Source organism: Wyeomyia smithii, chromosome 2, assembly GCF_029784165.1.
Source record: "Wyeomyia smithii strain HCP4-BCI-WySm-NY-G18 chromosome 2, ASM2978416v1, whole genome shotgun sequence".
Taxonomy (NCBI): Eukaryota; Metazoa; Arthropoda; class Insecta; order Diptera; family Culicidae; genus Wyeomyia; species Wyeomyia smithii.
In genome coordinates this window covers 209,191,683-209,211,880 of record NC_073695.1, presented here as the reverse complement: position 1 = coordinate 209,211,880, position 20,198 = coordinate 209,191,683, and the positions used below count along the sequence as shown (strand labels likewise).

Here is a 20,198-nt window from a genome sequence, read left to right as displayed (position 1 = left end):
TCGGTTATTATTCGATGGATTTCCTTTGTTTTTGCAGCAATAGATTGGAAAATCTTCTAAGATTCTTCCCAAAAGAAGATAATTGTAATTTTATTATTCACACTATTGTACTATTGAAAATAGTCAAGCCTTGTCAAAACGAAAAATTCGACCTCTGATTGGTCGTTATATAATTGCTTCCCAAGCACGGTCGACAGAAACATATACCTTGCAATTGAAAACATGCTGTTTGGCTTATATAAGAGCCTGTTTCAGCCGAAGCCGCTCATAATAGTTCTAGACAGCGACAACAGCAGTCGTCCTTCCTTAGCAGCAGCACTAGCCCTGTGGTTGGTCACCACGTCTCAGGAGCAGCGCGGTTCTTCTCACTGAAGTTCTCAGCGTGTGTCGCCAGACTGCCATTATTCCCACCGTGTTGGGGCAGCATGAAGATTGCCATTAGGAAATCAAATTTTGAACATCAAAATGCCTTTATCAAGGCAAATAAACAAGTCATTGAAAGTTAATAATTTTTGACAACGCAAGCAAGCGTTCTGTGTTGGATCCTAGCAATTTAAATCTGTCGCGCCCGTCTAATTTACTGAATGTGAAATAGCTTCCACAGTGCATGTTGTCCGTGTATCTTAATTCCCCCACTGTTAGAGCAGCTCAAAGGTTGCGATCAGCAACCGATTTTGAACCGCAGCAGATATCAGCACTCAGTAGTAACAGAGGATAGCAGTGGGTTGCGCTTGTGGCTACCTTCAAATGAAACAAATCACTTGCCCTGTGGTTGGTCACCACGTCTCAGGCCTCTACCAGGCTAAACACCAACGCGAGCGATCGGGCGAAATTTTTGCCGTACATCAGCCGGCACTTCCTCTAATGGAAAAGTTGGATCATTTTGTTCAGAAGAATTTTACTGTCGGTAATATTACAGAGATGAGATTGAATTATATCCGATATGGAATTGAATAATTGTTCTTTTGAGGACAAATAAAACACTTAATTTGAAGAGTTGATAACTTTGGGTACCAGTAGCAGTATGGTAACAGCCTCAGCGGTAGGTGCAGCCGGTACTTCCATTTGGCCAACGTTATAAGGAAGTAAATGGAAGCGGCACGGCGAAACAGTTCGGGTGTGCTTAGACGCGCGTCATTTTTCGTTGTTGATATTATTCCCCACATGAAACGATGCGCTTTCGTACGATAGCGGCGGTATTAGCGGTGGATGCATTTGCCAACACTTACTCCAGTAAAGCCGTGTCTAATTTTCAATGTGAAAACACCTTTCTATTGGGTTGGCCGTGCGCATTAGGCATCTGCCAGGCTAAACGCGAAAAGCGGTGCGAACCGATTCGCCCGGCCGTACGTTAATGTACAGCCGTAAGTAGAGCTGTACATTAACCTACGGCCGGGTAAATAGAATAGAATTCCTAACTACGATGCCGTTCCTGAATGCGAAACCACTATTTTCCTGCTATCGGAGCATCCTTGCCGGTTGAGGGTTTCGGCCTTCCTCCGGTGAAGCTCTGCCTTATTTCGGCAACTACACAAGCATTCTGGATTTTGGCAATCAAAACTTCTGCTGGCTGTCTAATTTTCAGTGTGAAAACAGCCTTTAACTTTGTTATCAGAGTGCCTGATTACGATTTGGTGATATTGTTTGAATTAAATGTTTACAAAATTTTACAATACTCCTCTTTCTCCCATTTAATAAAACAGGTAATACGATGCCTTCGTCATACGGAAGTTCACCACTCCCGCTATCGGCGTAACCCAAAGATGCAATCAGCGTCATATCCGATTTTTTTTTCAACAACAAACTGTCCTTTTTAGGACAACCAAACAAATGAATTGAAGATTTAAAATTTTCTTGCTCTGAGCTTTAACCAAAAGTTAATTATCTTAATTTGAATTCACATGTACATATACTCTGACTGTTGAAACTTGTTTGCGCCGCAAAGAATTTGTACTTTTCCTGTTCAGTGAGGTCGTATTTACAACAAACTGAAATTGAGTAGTACTTCAACTTCATTTGCACAGAATTTTCAATACTGCCAATGAGCGGTCAACATTTATTTACTAGAAAAAATGACTGACACGCAAGCAGCCGGGTTAACTCTCTTGTAAAAGTATTCTACTTCAACCTTGCGGTCGTGGCCTTGCACACAACCCTCCTGTGATTTTTTTTTTGAATTAATGTAGAGAATATCACGGCAAACGATTTGTCTACTCATGTGATTTGTTCATTGTTCACGGGAATTGGCCCTTTTGGACCTTGAATTTTTTCATCAATCTTAATGGCTGAAAAATGAAACGAAAATGATAACTAACAGGCCACAAAATTGTCCATAATTTTTTTCCACGGCTTATTCAATATTGTAATCCATCGTAATTCCCGTTTGAAGTCTTTCATCTGTGTATAACAAAACCGTGTAAAAGTAGAACTGTTACCGACATGTCTTCCACATATCATGTAATTTGCATTAAAATAAATTTTATTGTTTATTTCTAATCACTGATCATAGCTCGTAATTATGAAGCAGAAAAAAACGAAAATTTTTGGTAGCAATATAGTTGCCACTGCCTTATAAAGGGTTGAAGCAAAGCCTTGGTGCTACATTCCGATTCGGAACTCGACCTTCTGTTTATTATACACAGACTTCGCAGCCAACTGTTTAGTGTACAGGACAATTGCGGGGCTAGCGCTACGATCCTACTGACACTAACAGTCTCTCCGGAGCCGAGACTCGAACCTACGATGACTGGCTTGTTAGGCCAGCATCGTACCTCGAGACCAGCTGGGAGGTTGTATTTATTTGAAGGTAAATTTGGACAAGCAAAAAAAATATCTTTTGATAAAAAATTAAATGGCGGACTCACTAGTAATCTCCCACACCAGCTAGCTGGATTGTAGTGCAGGATTATAAAAACTACTTAAACTATTTATACAAATTACATTCATTGAAAAAATAATTCAAAAAAGCGCAACAACTTTCACCAATTTTTCAACTAAAAATTGAACGTTTTTCAACGCTTTTTTCTTGCAAAAAGTAGCGAAAATAACGTCTATTTTATTGCTCCCTAGACATTCTACTTTTATTCATAGACGTCAAAAAAATTCTACCACCCTAAAGTGACAGCTGATGCAGCACCCTAAAGTTGAGCTGATAAAAAAATCAAATCAAACAGCAAAGTAGGGTAAGGAACGACTTAAGCAGTAGCGCCTATTTTAATCAGTCGAAGAATTCGAATTTCAATCAATATCGACAATTCCAATGATGGAAACGAAAACTTAGATTGTCTAGCTGTCTTATGAATATAATAAATACCGTTAATCACAAAGAAATCTGTGAACAAACAGCATTAGAAACAAATCGACCTATATTGCAGCCATTCAGGAGCCACTTCGGGTGCTGAAAAAATAACGCCTGCAAAATAGATGGAAACTGCTTAAAATAGGTTAAGGGTGATTGGAATAGTGTCCCTCGATTGGTAAATTCAACTGATTATTGTTAAAGTTTGCTTACTTTGTTTTACAATCTGAAAACAAGTTCGGACAGAGATGATGATAGAGAACAGATTGATATACTTCTGTTTGAATTTCAACCAACACATTTCGAGTATTTCGTCTTAATACACAAGCGGTTCCTAAAGCTGCTTAGAACATGTTCCATACCCTAGTTTATGTTCATATTTTCAATTTTTTAAATCCACGATCATTTGGATGTATATTTCTCCGATCTCTGATTGCTATTAGAAAAGTATATTAAAAATATTTGTAATAAATCATCGTGTATTTAAGTTTATATGATCTTTGTAGATTGGCTGATATAATTAACTCTGTAAAAAACAACTGATAATACTATGTACCTCGTGTTGTACGGGTATTTTTTTTTGGGAATTAACCGAGCCATGCTTTCTTTTATATATAGAAAAAGCACAAGACAACGATATCCAACGCGATTCGAAACTATGAACGATGCGGAACATTGGAGTGGAAGCAACATGAAGGTATTGAACGAAAATTCAACTATGAACAACGATTGTTGCTAGTGAGTTCATACAAACAACGTCCACTTTTATATTTAAACGAAACAAAAACCGCTTCCAAGGACCATTTCAAAAATACTAGTTCTGTGTCATCCGTTTGCCGAATTCTCCATAGTGAAGTCTCCACATGGAAGAGCCTGGTGGGCTATCCAGATCCGACAGGATGATAGTCACAAATTTTGTTTCAAACCAAACAATTTAAACTGAGATTTCTTAAATTTAATGTGTTTAGACGAAGTTTGATTCGATAAACGTAGTTTGTTGCGTACTCATGGGTATGCAGTTAAGGGTAAAAAGTTGATTCATTAAAAACCTAAAATCTCTTGTCTTTGTAGGTCAGGTCAGCAGGGCATTTTTTGAATGTTCATATATGGAAGACAATTTCAACATCGCGAGCAGTTTGATTTAAGAAGCAATTACGTAGAATATACCCCGGTTATCACTTAATTTGGATTCTCGATGGTATATCCGTATACATTGCGATGAAAAAATTGTGGGAATAATAACCAGGATCTCAAAGTTTTGGTAGCAGAGATTATGAATTCATTTTCTTCGTTCGTTGGCTAAATTGTTTAAAAAATGCCATTATATTCATGGAGGCAGGCTCGATCTAACAAATGCAACCTCAGAAGATCTGATTGACATACATCACTTCAAACACACACACAGTTAATTTTTGTTTGATTTGCGAAACTTTTCTGTAACATTTCTGAGTTTTATTTGAATAAAAGTATGCAGAAACATGGGAACAAAAAAAAACAACTTAGATGTGGTCAACATCTTCAGGGATTTCCATCCTCAACGCCTTGCCTCCTTGTTCTTGTCGAACACTTGCAGCCACCGATGGAAAAAATCGCTTCTAGCGACTAATGAATACGTATAAACCAAGCCTATGATGCGTTGACATCGTCGTCAGTGTGCGAGTTATTCTTATTCTTCGCACATTTGCAAACAGACCTCCATGGTAGGTGAATAACGAAGATCACAAAAGAGCACCATATAAAAAAAATCGTTACTGGTGCACTCTCTCCGCCTTCCTTCTTACGATACTTTTCATCGTGGGAGCACGCAATATATGTTATTCTCTATGTGCACAGCTGAGAATATAAAGTTAGTCGCGTTATGAACAAGTAATGAATAAGAGAAATTGGATCGTAAATATTTACTCAATGATGGGGATTTTTTTTTCAAGAAAGAGAGTTCGTGTTTTCCTACTCTCACTCAACTCAACGGGGTTTTTTTTTTGGTGGTAGCTGGTAGGTGCAAGCGCAAGTGCAAATTGCTAGTTGGTTAGAAGCTTTTGACGGTATAAGGCGTCAAGATGGACAAAGGGCTAAGAAAAAATAATGTATCCGAAAAAGTTCGGCAAATGTTTGTGGCGGAGAATGGCAATTTCCGGTGCACGGCGGTGGAAAATTGTAGCTATCGGCCAAAAGTCATTAACGTTACGAACTGCCATCGTAACTTTTTCTCTCTCAGTTTGCCATGTCAGACAACAAATATTTAGCTAACCTTTTAGTGTTTTCATAACAATAAATGAGATTTCGGAAATATTAAGGGGCCATCCACATACCACGTGGACAGCTTTGGGGGGGGGGGGGGGTTGGTTAATGTCCACGGTCCATACAATTTTTTTAGAATTTATATGGGCAGTTGTCCACGGAGGGGGAGGGGGGGGGTCAAAATCGTTAAAAATCTGTCCACGTGGTATGTGGATGGCCCCTAACTTAAACAACTTTTTTAACAATTAAATTTTGTGTATTGATAATGTAAAGCAATGCCTTGGTGCTACATTCCGTCTTTAAATTTGAACTTCTGTTTATTATACACAGACTTCGCAGCCAACTGTTGAGTGGACAGGACAATTGCGGGGCTAGAGCTACGATCCTTCTGACACTATTAGTTTTCTCCGAGCTGGAGAGAGAGAGACTTTTTTATTTCAAATAAAGTTGTTCCTTGATCATTGACAAAATTGATTTTTTTTGACGTAGAATACGTCTTACGGCAACATATATAGGGGTTCAACTTCAATACAGGGATCCAATTTCGAAAACCGAAAACATGGAGAGCGTCACGAAAATTGTCCAATTTCAAACGTTCTAAACTCAGTCAGTTTTCAACCGATTTCCGTCATTTTTGCAGCAATCGATTGGAAAATCATTTAAGCAACCGTCCAAATGCAGAAAATTGTAATCTGACTGTTCAAACTATTGTACTATTGAAAATTGTTGAACCTTGTCGAAACGTAAATGTCGACCTTTGATTGGTTGCTTGCTGCCTTTCCCTAAAAAGGACGACAGAATGGAGTACCTAGTTAGCCAGGAATGCACTCGTTGGGCTATATAAGAGACTGCTTCTCCTCAAGCAATCTCAGTTTACTAGCAGCAGGCAGCAGCGGCGGACAGTAGCAGCGATGGCAGTGGGCAAAGGCGGCTTGGAGCAGCAGCGGGCAACAGCGGCGGCGGTAGTGGTTAGCTGCAGAACCTAACTTTTTCAGTTCGGCTCTCTTTCGATCTGAGTTGGACCCCACCAGTGGTAATTCAATTCAGATATCGTTGGGTGAATACAGCCAGAAATTAAATGAGACTCGCACCGCCAGGTGGTTTGAGAAGCCACCATCTTCCAGGGTGTATATATAGGGTGTGTGCACATATATAACGTGTGTGAATATTTATAGCGTGTGTCGCTAGCGTGCGTGGCTAGCTATATAGCGCGTGCATGTCTATAGCGTGCGTGGCTTGCGTGTGCATGGTTATATAGTTTCTGTGCTTGTCTATAGCGTGTCTTTGCATGTCTATAGTATGTCTGTGCATGTTTATAGCGTGCGTGGCTAGCTATATAGCGTGTGTGCATATCTACAGCGTGCGTGGCTAGCTATATAGCGTGCGTGACTAGCAGTATAGCGATAAAAATTATCATATATAGTTTCAAATAAATCATCTCATGTTGATTTCACACAGTAAATCATTCAGAACTAAATCAAAAATTTGCCATGTCAAAAAACAATATTCAGTTGTCAATAAATGGCATTGACAAACATTATTAACCTCTTTTGACTTCAGCTAAGCCTCAAAGTTTACTGAGTGTATTTTAACATTTATTTGAAGAATGTTTGCGCCAGTGAACCTGAATCACATAATTTTTCGCTCAAGTCCTACTATTTGCAGCGATCAGTTTTAAAATTATCTACGCTACTGCAAACTGCAGAAAATTGTTCGTATTAAACCTAGGTTACCGGGAATGCACTATTGGCCCTCATCGTAGCCACTGCCTAAATTAAGCTTTCTCAGTGCAACTTGATACAAAAGACAGCCACAAAACAATACAATTTCATTCTTGTTTTGGATATGGCGTCAAGTGAAACTGCTTAGCTGCACATAGCTTCTGCCGTTGTTCTTTGTCGTTACCGGTGCCGTCTGTAGAGGTAAACGTCATCTGGAACAGAGAGACCATTAAATTGATTAACCCCATTGAGTGTATTCCCAAACCTATTGCAAGAAATACATTGACTTAAGACAGGCTGTCGTATTCTAGGTTAACTCTGCGGTCGTGTCTAATAAACAACCTCTTCAACTTTTTCACGATGGGTAATTCCTTACATATAATTAGTTGGTGTTAAGTCAGATCAACATTTTAATATAAACAAATTCTAGATTTACTACTCTTTGAATTTCGGAGTTTTCAAGCTTTTGTGCAATTTTGATGTTACGGGCCCGTTTGATTTATCACTAACAGCATGTTTCTCCTACTTGACCCATTATGGCCAAACAACATCTGTCGTTACAAACCCAACCAACTTTTCAGAAACAAACCCCCTGTGGTCAATGAAAGCAAATAAATATGTTACCAAAATCGAACCATCGAACCGCACTGTGTCAACAGGGTGTGTTACAACTGATTCAATTGTGACGTACGGAGAACTTACAAAACAAATTTCTTCTAAATATGTATTAAGAATTTTTTCCTTACTGTTACAAGTGTATACAAATTTTAATAACAGTTCGAATATTTCCAAAACAAATAAAAACAAAGGTTCAAACTGTAACTGTTTTCAGTACAAAGCAAATAGCTCTGAAACTAACCTTATAATCGTTGTGGCAATGCTTTTCGGTCGGAGGGCTGTGGAATGAGCGCGAAGCCTTTTAAGACCACTATTGTTGTCCCTAACTAGTGTTTCTTGAACTGGTATTCCGCGAACATTCGACTAATTGAAATCAGACCAATCAGGAAAAAAGCTTCGATGAGCTTTTTATCATACCAATTGTTTCTCCTCTATGTTTTTCGAACTGTTGTGAAAGATAGAAAAAGTTTTATTGATTTGCAAAATATTGCAGATTTTATCAGGTATTAATCAGGCATTAGACGTAAAAAACACTTGCCATATTTTGTTTGGATTTAAGTTGCATAACATTTTTACTAGGGTAAATATGTTTGTTAAATTAGCCGTTACAAATTTGATCTGTAAATACTTTATGTCATTTGTACTCAGAAATATAGAAAATTGAAAAGGAAGGGAAAAAAAGATCTGAGTTGTTATGCTTATATTCCAAGTTCCTTGTTGAATTTAGTATGAATAAACAAGTCCAGTGTCAATAAAAATGTCGTTGCCAGCATATGTTTAATAAGAATGATAATTCTACAAACCTCTACAAATTTTTGCTAAAGATTTTGCTGAAGAAGCCTTATTTTACCTCTCGCTGTTATTTCTGTACTTCTGAACAAATATATTCGGTTCAACACAATTGGCATACAGCACTAAAACCTGAAAATCGCAGCACTGAAACGTGAAAATGCAGTATCAAAATCTGCAATAATGCATCCAAAACCAGTTCAAAAGCAAGTCAAGCATTATTCAAAGATTTTCAAAACTCCATCCCCTCTCACTCTTCCATAACGTTACTACCCAAATTAGTATGAGGAAAATATTCCATTCACTAATCATAACAAAAACTAGTGAGTAATGTCATTGACGAAATCGCAACGCAATACAACAAACGTATGATTTCTCGGTAACAAACATAGCACATTTTGGTATCTGTTTGGCTGCTATCGAAAACCTGCTGAAAAAAATACCTTCCGAACTACTTACTCTCCCTCCCATCTAGCGAACCTATACATTGTATAGGTTCGCTACTCCCATCATCACCGCACCGCTTCATCGCTGCTGCGTTACTGCGATGTAGCGAACCTTTACTGCGATGTAGCGAACCGCGGAAAGAAACCAACCTTCTCCTAGTTTGATTCCCACTTTTCCGTAACGCACACGTAATGCAAAAAATCAGTACCAGCAATGTCTCATGGTCGAATGGCTCTAATCTCGCGATTTCCGCGACTGACAGCGCGACACGCACACAAAACCGACCAGAACAAATTCAGTCGCGACACGGCAGTCCGGTGCTTGTGTGCGACATACGCCTGCGATTCTAACACCACCATGCCAACAGCAGCCGGCCGATTAGTGTAGCAGCACAAGCACTGCATGAGCTAGCCATCTTTAAAAGATAAAAAATCATCAAACGTTAATCAGCTGCTTCCCAGCAGATTGACGATCCGTTACTGCACATAACGGTTCCGCTGACAACTGGCACCTTCACGGAAAACAGCAGGAAAAAATCGATAAGATGCGAGAATTTTCTCGAAACATTTGCAGGTTATGTTGAGCCCTTCTGGTAAAGTTTCCTTTGATCGACGGTGGCAACCTAGGCAACCTTCACGCAAAATCGATAATCAAAACGACTGGAACGCAGTTCGTAGCATTTCCACCCCATTTCAATTGCAAATTACTGTTGCGTCACTCAACAGCTAGTCCAGTTTAGAATGAATCAACACTTCTTTACATAAGCCACACGCAATGGCAGATCCAAAGTGAAAAGTGACCAAAATGGTAAAAGAAAAAAAAAAAGTATGACGGCATGTGGATACTTACGGTGTGGCTCGCAGGCTGTAATCGTTAGCTATCGTTTCGATTCCGCCAGCCTTAGCTACGGCCACGTAGCAGGACTCATTACCAAAATCTATACCAATCACAGACATCGTGCCAAATTCGATTGACTTTTGCAGATGTTAGAAAAAAATTCCAGCTTTCTTCACTAGTTACACGAGAACACCTCTCCACCACCAGACACCCGTCCGTTGATCGTGGTCACTCTTTTCCGATCCAAATGATCTTTGAAAACGTCAATTCACTTCTAACTATGAACGCTTTTCTTGCTCACTATCGAATTAGTTTTCGATTAATATTTTTCCAGTTCTAAATAGCGCTCTTAACTTTACTAAACACCTGAAAAATGTGGCTCTTGTCGAAATTGTTCACACGCGCAAAGCTTTCGCACTGCACCACTTAACTTCACTTCGCGAATGAAAAAATGAAACTGCGCCGAACCGATGATTACGCACTTCTTCGCTACTCTTTCGGTTTACGGACGACAGTGTTCTCGAAATTCTCGCTCGTTCTCGAAATTTCGTTGACATTCCGAAAAAGGCACGTTCACAGTGGTATGGGTTGTTCAAAAAAGACGCAACGAATAATGGGCATGTAACAAAAAAAAAGTGTGTACAGTTTGGTAGAGAAACTGTAGACTAGAAAAATAATAAGGCGCTTACCGTAAGTGTTGAAGAGTGTAAGTTTCACATCAAAACAGAAATGCTGTATGATTTTGCACAGACGCGCTGTTTTGACATGACAGATTCCTAAACGTTGAGTTCTTTCTCATTCCTCCAGTCTACAGTTTCTCTGCAAATTGTAACGTCTGTTTTATTTCTGCCATAAAATTTACACCAAAAATAAAACTTGCTAGTACTGTGCATTGCGGTGATATTGAACAGTGAGATGAAATTGATCTTTTTCAAATTCGTATAAAAAGTACAAGTAAAAATGAACTGGATCTTAAAACCATGGCTAAGTTTATCTATTACAGTCTATTAATTAGCCACCTTGGACATCAACCCGATAAATATAGATTTCCAAGTTTTTTTTTAACTCACTCTTCTTCAACATGTGCAGACTAGCAGAAATAAAACTAGATCCATGCTGCAAAAAATCGCCTTATGATTTCTCTGTCAGTTTTTCATTTCTTTGTGAGAAATTAAAACCTGCATGTAAAATAATGGCGTTGGAGCAACTACCTTTTCTATCCAACATAAATGGTGAAGCAAGGTAGACAAATAACATATGGGCGGTTGAATGATAAAATATATTTTTTTGTGGTTGATCACATTGTGTTACGTAAAATGTAAATGATTCTCCCAAACTGCGGACGATAGTTTATTCTATCGGAGCACAGATGTCGCGTTCAATGCTTTCGAAAATTTAGTATTTTTTGGTTTGCTTATTTTTAGTGCCGTATAGTTGACGATAAAACAACAAACACAAAGTCAACATTTCCGTTCGTTAGAAGTAAAAATACCGTGGTCGCCGTTAAAAAACCGCTCTGCTAGTATTTAACTAGATTTTAATCGTTTTATAATATTGAGTACTCTAACCAAACGGGGATAAAACATTATGCTAGCACTGCAAGCGGGTTCAACAACCGGCATTCCTGACAAGTTATGGCAACCTCACTTTGTCACATTCGAAACAACGTAAGTCCACTCGATTTGTTTTAATAATACGTTCTAATTTCCAATCATTTGTAGGATGGGTGAAATTTCCATCGAATTGTACTGGAAGCATGCCCCGAATACCTGCCGGAATTTCGCAGAGCTAAGCCGTCGTGGCTACTATAATGGAACGATATTTCATCGAATCATACGGGATTTCATGATCCAGGGAGGTGACCCCACCGGCACAGGTCGTGGAGGCCAGTCAATTTACGGATCAACGTTCTCCGATGAAATCAGTCCCGATTTGAAGCACACCGGAGCCGGAATACTGTCGATGGCAAACTCTGGTCCGGACACGAATGGGTCGCAGTTTTTTATTACGTTGGCTCCGACACAGTGGCTCGATGGAAAGCACACAATATTTGGCCGGGTACACACCGGAATGCAAACCGTCAAGCGGATAGGACTGGTCGAGACGGATAAAAACGATCGGCCCGTGGAGCAAGTGAAGATTCTCAAGGGAAAGGTGGAAAAGTATTGAAATTTGATAGATGTAATAAAATTAGCTTAAACAGTAATGTGTGTTTAAGTAACTCATCCTTGGAAATTTGCTAACCTAATAAAATATCAACATCCCAAAGATTTTTTACAGAAACTTCTACGAGCATTTAGTGTTATTTGAAACACATGACCGAGTCATGTTTATTTGAAACACATGACATGACAAAGTCTTCTGTAATAGGGTCCTAAGAATCAGGCATTCGAAACGCCAAATCATCAAACTATTCACATACAAAAATGTGGATTGCCGCTTAGATTTTCCTCAAAGGAAAATTATAAGAAAAACGATATGAACGGCTCCATATTATAAATGAAAATAAAATGCTTGCGAGGTTGACAAATTCTTCAGTTTGCGAACCATCACTTTTATTGCGCTCAAAATAGCGTGATTTATTTCCGTTCTTTGGCTATTTTCTATAAACCGGTTCATATGAACAGCTCGTGAGCCGTTCGCTCCTCTCTCTATATGAAGTGGTTGAGATAACCGAAATAAATAACCACCAGAGTCTATGTGTATATAGAGTTGCGCGAAGAGAAAATCTATCGTTTCGGCAACACAGTTTTTGTACCCTTTGTTGCCAAGAACTTTTCAGTTCTGTTTTTCACCATGCATAAGCGAATATCATTTTTTGAAATTCTTCACAAGGTACACAGTTTTGCAAGATTACACCGGTGATGTTTTGTTAAATTTAAGTGAACCGGCGTACAGGTTTAATGTTGGATTAAAATGTGTAAGTAAAACTTCGGAAAACACATATTTTTCATTACGCTCAATTACAACACTTTTCATCCACGCCTAACATTATCACCTTGTTTATTTACATTGCTCGATTGGTACCCTCGTTTGACACTGATTTGGTTCCTTTGGTTTCATCTTTGCGGGGCTCTTCTTATAAACATAGACTCTGATAACCACTAGAGACTGTGTTATAAAGAGATACGCAAAGAGAAAAGCAGTAAATATGGCAACCCTTTGCTAATATTCTATTCCAAACAAATCTGGCAACCACATTTAATTTCGCATGACTTTTCATACGCACTATAGAAAGTGTAATGAAATTCCGAAACTTTGTAAGGATGTATAACTGAGTTTCAAAGCTTGTTTATACATTTTTCAAATTTTCAATGCATCACTCATAATACGAGCATAACGAACACATTTTCCGTTCAAACCATAGTTGCACGTGGTTCACAACAATTATACTGATTACAATACACATTCTGTACGGAAAGTAACACTCCTGAGTTTGTTTCAAGGGAATGTTATGGTAGCCTTCAAGCGTTACGAACATCTATTTCTGTACCGTTTGTCCTAAAACTATTTTTTCTGCTGTCACAGTTTGCTTCACTTTGCTTTGGGACACAATTAATGTACTAAATATCACTCAGAATATCACATACCATATGAAAACATTAAGAAATTGCTCAGAACTGTCTGATATGCTATTAATATTTGCAGTCAACATTTAGCCGGTGTGCCCGAATCAACATAAGATAAGGGTAAACTGCCCATTTTTCGGGTGCCAGTGCCAGTGATGTTGGTAACGCGTCAAATGTATGGTAGCTGACAGCGATGCCATTCCCGTGGTTTGTTTACTTTGCACACTTGGAGCCTCGATTTGACAGTTCACTTGGAGTTTTCGACCTTACTCTTTGCGTATCTGTTCATAACACCGTCTGTAATAACCACCTGTTAGAATTTAATCGCAAAAAAAAATCATCGAATCGCTCACAGCCTTATTCAGCTTCAAGTTCCTACATTGATTTGGTATTTGTTTCCATCAAGCTACGCACTAAGAACCGATTCAAGCACAAAAACCGATTGGAGAGGCGAACCAATACACGAACCAGCATTTTTTTCGAAAGCGCCATCTGCTAGAAAATAGGAAAATAAAATGTTCTCTTATTAGTCGTATTAGTCTTGATTCATCATTCATTAGTCTTGATTCATCATTCATCATCAAATTATCACAATAGATCTAATCTCTGGTCGCAGTGATGAGCCCACACAGGAAAAAAAATAGGAAAATAAAAATGTCAAAATAATTTTGTAGAATATCTGTATCGGACCGAGGCTAAAAAAATGTCATTAAATTTTGATTGTTTATTTCTGATCACTGATCATAGCACAGAGAACAGACGTTCATCTTATTTTCAAAAGATGTGTAAAAACATGCAACCGTCATTAAACAGTAAGTGGTAATGCTCCCGCTATGTGGCGCTCGTGTCACTTAAAAAACAAGCACATATATCGATAAAATATCGATACAGCGATATTTATGCAGTGCAACTGGGGCACCACAAGACAGATGTCGTTAGTGTATTAACACATACATAAGACATACGTAACACTCAGGAAGAAAACTTCCAAAAACGTTGGTACAAAATGAACTACTCGAAAGTACCAACCTCTGTAAAAAAAACCTCTGTTTGAGTTGTTTTTGAAGGCAGTGTACCTGCGCAGCCCTGCATTTGTCTCGTTCCTACCCGAAAAATGCTGCATTGATTTTGTAAATAACTTTTTGACAGTTCCTTATGGGATTTTCTTTGGGACTCGGTAAGGCCGAGAAAAAGAAAATTCATTTTGTTCATTATTTATCGAGCAGTTTGACAGGGCGAGGTACGGAGTACTATGGGGCAACGTGTACCAGAAAAAACGCCAGTGTTACGTATGTCTTATGTATGTGGTATTAATGTACTTGGATTCAAATTTTTACACACGATTTTCAAATTTCTTTATTTGAACATGAATGTCTGTTCTCTGTGATCATAGCTCGCAATGGGGTCCTAAAGTTTTAAACGGTTTTCTGATTTTTGTATATCAGCTAGGAGAGTGCAATTTTCTGAGCTAAACGTGATTTTAAAAAAATGTTTATCGTTTTCCTTCGATTTTTAAATGAAGAGTGAAAAACTGCTCGAAATGCCTTAAATGACAGTTCTCTCATATACTGTACATGGGTGAAACGTCATCTTAGACCTTTCGAGCAGTTTTTTTATTCTTTATTTAAAAATCAAAGGAACACGATAAACATTTTTTGAAAATCACGTTTTGTTCAGAAAACGCGGCTTTTTCAAATGATATATAAAAACTGGTATAGCTTTGGGACCCAATTATCAAGCAGAAAAAAACGAAAGTTGTTGGTGGCAATATAGTTGCCACTGCCTTATAAAGGGTTAAAAATAAAAAAATAAATAAAGTAACGCACATGAAAACATCACAAACATTTGAAAACTGCTGTTTTTATTTTGCAACGCACGAAACCTAAGTTGAATCACAGATAACAGACATCTAAGCTAATTTTGCTTCATGTTGTAACTGGTCGGCCGAATCGCTCCCCGATGATAAGCGGGTGGCTTAAATGCGCCACTCTCCTAAGAGAGACCACCCGCCGAGATGTGATTGCCCAGCCTGAGACCTTCCAAGGGGAGGTTCTTTTTTATCCCGTTACGGGAAGGGAAGCTGTCCGCTGACCTTAAATGCCCTGCTCTACTCCGCTAAATGCGTCAGATACTTTGCCTACGCTGCCACCTGGTACCTTTATCCGCGGTACTCGACCTCGCAAAAAAAGAACGGCAGAGGGTTAATTTTCATCACTGGCCCAATCCAGTCTCGCAGAACTAAAATTGACCAGAGTGGATTCGGGAGCTTTCCGGGCTGGTTTCGAAGCCAGCCGCCCCAGTAAAATAATACCAAAAAATACAGCGAAACTACAGCGAAACTACACGAAACCCCGAACCAGTGAAAAACCTTAACCCATCTACTAGGACAGTCTATCGCTTTTCATAAAAACCGCCGTTTTCTGCCGTATAACTACTGCGGTTCATTCCAGTGAGATTTGGTACCTTCTATCACGTTTCAGCATTTTATTACAATGGTTTTGGTTTACAATTTCGCTTCACTTCGTCAGCAGCGCCATGGCGGCAGCGGTTGCCAGCACCACCAAGACATGGTGGTGCTTCGTGGCCACGAACGAAATGGCCACAGATGAATTGGCTACCACAACCGCAACCCTGGTATGATGCTATGACACAGCTGCAACAACAACAGATGCAGCTCCAAAAACAAATTCAAAAACAACAGCGGCTGCAGAAACTACAACAGCGGATGCAACAACAACGACTGCGGCAACAGCAACAGTAACTGCAACAGCAACTGCAACAACAACAGCTTGAAGAAGAGCAGTAGGAAAACCAGCTTCAGACGGAGGAACAGCAATGAAACAAGCGAAAAATTTACGATATAAAATAAAAAGAACAAAAAAAGTTATATTTCTCTAAGTAAATTTTCTGCAAAAACCCTATCCGAAAGTTATCTGGCTCTGATCATGCTGTTTAACCGGTAACCGCAGAACGGTTCAATATTGATGTACTTCTCTTTTGAGTAAGCTTTTGGCTTAGTTGACTTAGTTTTTGCATGTATGGCGGTATTAAATGGTTCATATTGAAAGTTCCAAAACTCCCAAACTACCATTTAGTATGGTGATGGGTTAAGGTCTATACTGCCGCTCTTTGCATGTCGGTCCCATAGCAAAAATACTCAAATGGAGAAAACGTCGATTGATTTATTTGAGCAATTTTCGGTTACTTCGTGTCCGCATAGCTTGTCCTAGTGAGAAAATGTTAACAATTGGTTAAATTAAGTATGTTAAAGTCAATTGACTTAAAAAAATGACATAAATTATATTTTTCTATTAACATAACAGCAATGTGACTGACATGCGAATAATTTTCGATCTAATTAGCTAAATATTCGCATAACCGTCTCCAAACGAAAAGTGTTGTTTCGGGGTATCCGATAACTTCGGCAGCAGTTCTCTCCGGCAGGTTTTCTACAGCATTCTAATGCACAACCCGTCGAAGAAAACTTCTACTGAAATAGTCCGATACCCTACTTTTCCCATTTTTTGTCATAATTATTAATTATTTATTACCAGGCCCGGGTTTGAGGGGGGGCAAAGGGGGCAAATGCCCCGGGCCTCCCGATTCAAAGAGCCCCCCTAGTCCTTGGGCGACCTTTTTTTTTTTGCTTGTCACCTTTCAGAACGTTACCCTCTAAATGTTTTTAGAAAAGAGGACCTCACAAACAAATTTGCCCCTCACCGTCTAAATCCGGCCCTGTTTATTATCCCTTTCCCCGCGAGTGATGCCATATTGTATCACCAGACATCTAAACTTTAATAACAATTCATCAACTATACTTGAAACTATGAACGAAGAAACTATTAGGTAAATAGGGTTAGAGAACAGATCGATCTTCAATATGCATCACAATTGGAGAGTAATGAGTGTTTGTGGGTCTTTTTTCGAGGTAAAAACTGATTTCTCCGCGGGGAGATGGTTTATAAGAAAAATGTAAAAACGTACACATTATAAAGAGAAGGGAGAAGTTTCAAACATATGTGATAAAACGAGTAAGTAATATGCAAATAGCGCGACATGCAAGTAAATTATTATATTTATTGTGTAAAATGAGTATGATTAGAGCACAGACTAACAGACATAACACGTCGAACAAATTTCCAATAAAATCATCGTTTGGATGATATCAGTACTTTACGTCAGAGTCTATGTTTAAGAGTCCCGCAAAGATGAAACCAGAGGAACCAAATCAGTGTCAAACGAGGGTACCAATCGAGCAATGTAAATAAACAAGGTGATAATGTTAGGAGTGGATGCAAAGTGTTGTAATTGAGCGTAATAAAGAATATGTGTTTTTCCGAAGTATTACTTACACATTTTAATCCAACATTAAACCTGTACACTGGTTCACTTAAATTTAACAAAACATCACCGGTGTAATCTTTCAAAACTGTGTACCTTGTGAAGAATTTCAAAAAATAATATTCGCTTATGCATGGTGAATAACAGAACTGTATAGTTCTTGGCAACAAACGGCACAAAAACTGTGTTGCCGAAACGATAGATTTTCTCTTCGCGCGACTCTATATACCATAGACTCTGCTTTACGTTAGTAACACTAGCACCATTTGCTGTCGTGTTCGCGCTGCGTCATGTATTTTGATATCTGCGCCAGCGTTACTGCATGTGTCAAATGGGGAACTATAAAATATGTATGAGATTGCATGACAGCGCACCAGACTGCGTTTTCGCATGATGCCTGTTAATCGATTGAAAATTTTAAATGAACGTTTTTTGTGGCGATGAAGCTAGGTTCCAGTGTTACGTCTGCTAGTCTGTGATTAGAGTTTAATTCAGAATAATAAGCATTTCCATTGCATAGTATGGTTCAAAAAAGGACACTTTAGGACATCAGTTAGCCCCCCGTGAACGTGACTGTTATGCCAATATTTTCGATATGGGACATACAAACGGATTTTGATTTTTCATATTTCATGAACGAAGTTTACTATTTTATCATTTGTTTTTAAAGCTTGACATTATTTTAAACAGATTCCCACAGAAAAGTCAAAATCATCAAAAATAGATATGGGACGAATATGCCAAGAGCGGCAGTATGGAACGTATCTAATATAGTGGCGTTGATGTGTTTTTCCATGTTTCATATGAAAATTTTCAAGCACCAAAAAATTGGCCGGTGATCCGTTTTTTTCGATGGAATCGGTCTGCTCTGCTCTGACCCTGTTTTGAAGGAAACCAGTGGCGTAGCGTGACCGGATGACACCCGGGGCGGAAAGTTTGGGTGCCACCCCTGTCCCTCTGGGTGTCACCCCCACCAAATTGCAGTTAAATCATCTTGTTATCAAAAATGGCGAGAGTTATCCCACTCGTTTTCAAATGCACTAAATCTACCCATTTTCGAAAAATTTATAAACTTTCGAGAATTTCAGCTCGACCTCCACCTAAATGATAATTAATCTCTAGGGGGTGACACCCAGGGAGGACAGCCCCCTCCGCCCCCCTCACGCCACGCCAGTGGAGGAAACCATTTCGCATGGTGACGAGGTAGGGTCTATGGAACGTATCTGACATAGTGGCGTTGATGTAATTTTCCATGTTTTATATTGAAGTTTTAAATAAGTTTTCTAAGTTTTGCGGTAAAAATAAGACATGATTTAATTTCCATAGCTCGGCTTTGTTCATATCATATCTAATTTGGTGACGTTGATGTATTTTTACATGATTTATATTATTTTTTTTAAATTACTTTTTATTAGAATAATTTTGTGCCCAAATTCAGTTCCTGTAGTTCATACTGACACCACAGACAAACCGACGTGCCTCTTCGAAGAAAAATCCTGAAAAATCTTCGTCCTTATCCGAAATTTTACACTTATGCGCCACCGTGTGAGCTTATTGCCTACTAACTTATTTTCGTCAAACGGTTTTTGTCTGTGCTAGTGGGTGTGCAAGCTTGCTTAAATCAATACCAGCGACATTACTGACGGTTTTTGTCTTTGATAATGAATGTGCACGCTTGCTTATAGCGACACTAGCGGCATTATTGCCCACTAAGCAAAATTTCAAAGTAATCGTTATTTTTCAGGTCGATGAAATTGACATTGAATGGCACGTCTGTTTGTCTGTGCGGTTACTTTCGATGCACAAAAATTTCGGTTCGTATACCAGCTTTCAATTCAACTTGGTTTTTGTGCATTGCCAAATAGAAAGAGCCGTTTTTTAACCCTCTAGTGCCCAAATTAGTTTCTCAACGGACTTCGGTAAAATCACTATAACCCATTATAAACACTTTTTAAGTATTCATTGAAGCTTTTCGGAACTTCGACTGAAGCCCGCCAAATGGCGGCATTGGGCACTAGAGGGTTAATTGTTCTTGATGTTCTAGAGTGTCGGTTAATTGAGTAATTACGTTATTATATTATTTTTTTTTATTAAAAATGTTGTTTTTCTACAAAATTATTTCAAGTAAGTTCCATTTCTCTATTTTCCAACAGATGGCGCTTTCGAAAATATATTTTGGTTCGCGTATCGGTTTTTCTCTTCAACCGATTCTTGGTGCTTAAATCGGTTCTTAGTGCCTATCTGCCAGATGAAGCTTAATAAAAATGCTGGTTCGTGTCTCGGCTTTTCGGGCTCGAAACGGTTTTTTTGTGCGTAGCTTGGCGCCGGTTTGGTATTCGA

General features: G+C 38.8%; 2 protein-coding genes across 3 annotated transcripts in view; one reads left to right on the top strand and one right to left on the bottom strand.

Moving 5' to 3' along the window:
- The window catches only part of LOC129722013 (heat shock 70 kDa protein 4), a 29,504-nt gene extending 19,061 nt beyond the window's left edge, over positions 1 to 10,443 (bottom strand). The window contains exon 1 of one of the 2 annotated variants that reach the window (XM_055675184.1): positions 9,961 to 10,443. In XM_055675184.1, the coding sequence (XP_055531159.1) occupies positions 9,961 to 10,067 (107 nt within the window). In that variant the 5' untranslated portion in view covers positions 10,068 to 10,443. The remainder of the gene's footprint in view (positions 1 to 9,960) is intronic. The other variant, XM_055675185.1, reaches the window with a different exon arrangement.
- Positions 10,444 to 11,347: 904 nt separating this feature from the next.
- LOC129722839 (peptidyl-prolyl cis-trans isomerase-like 1) lies at positions 11,348 to 12,183 on the top strand. Its single transcript, XM_055676624.1, has 2 exons — positions 11,348 to 11,615; positions 11,670 to 12,183. The coding sequence occupies exons 1-2, from the start codon at positions 11,536 to 11,538 to the stop codon at positions 12,115 to 12,117; spliced, it is 528 nt and encodes a 175-aa protein (XP_055532599.1). The 5' UTR covers positions 11,348 to 11,535; the 3' UTR covers positions 12,118 to 12,183.
- Positions 12,184 to 20,198: the final 8,015 nt, after the last annotated feature.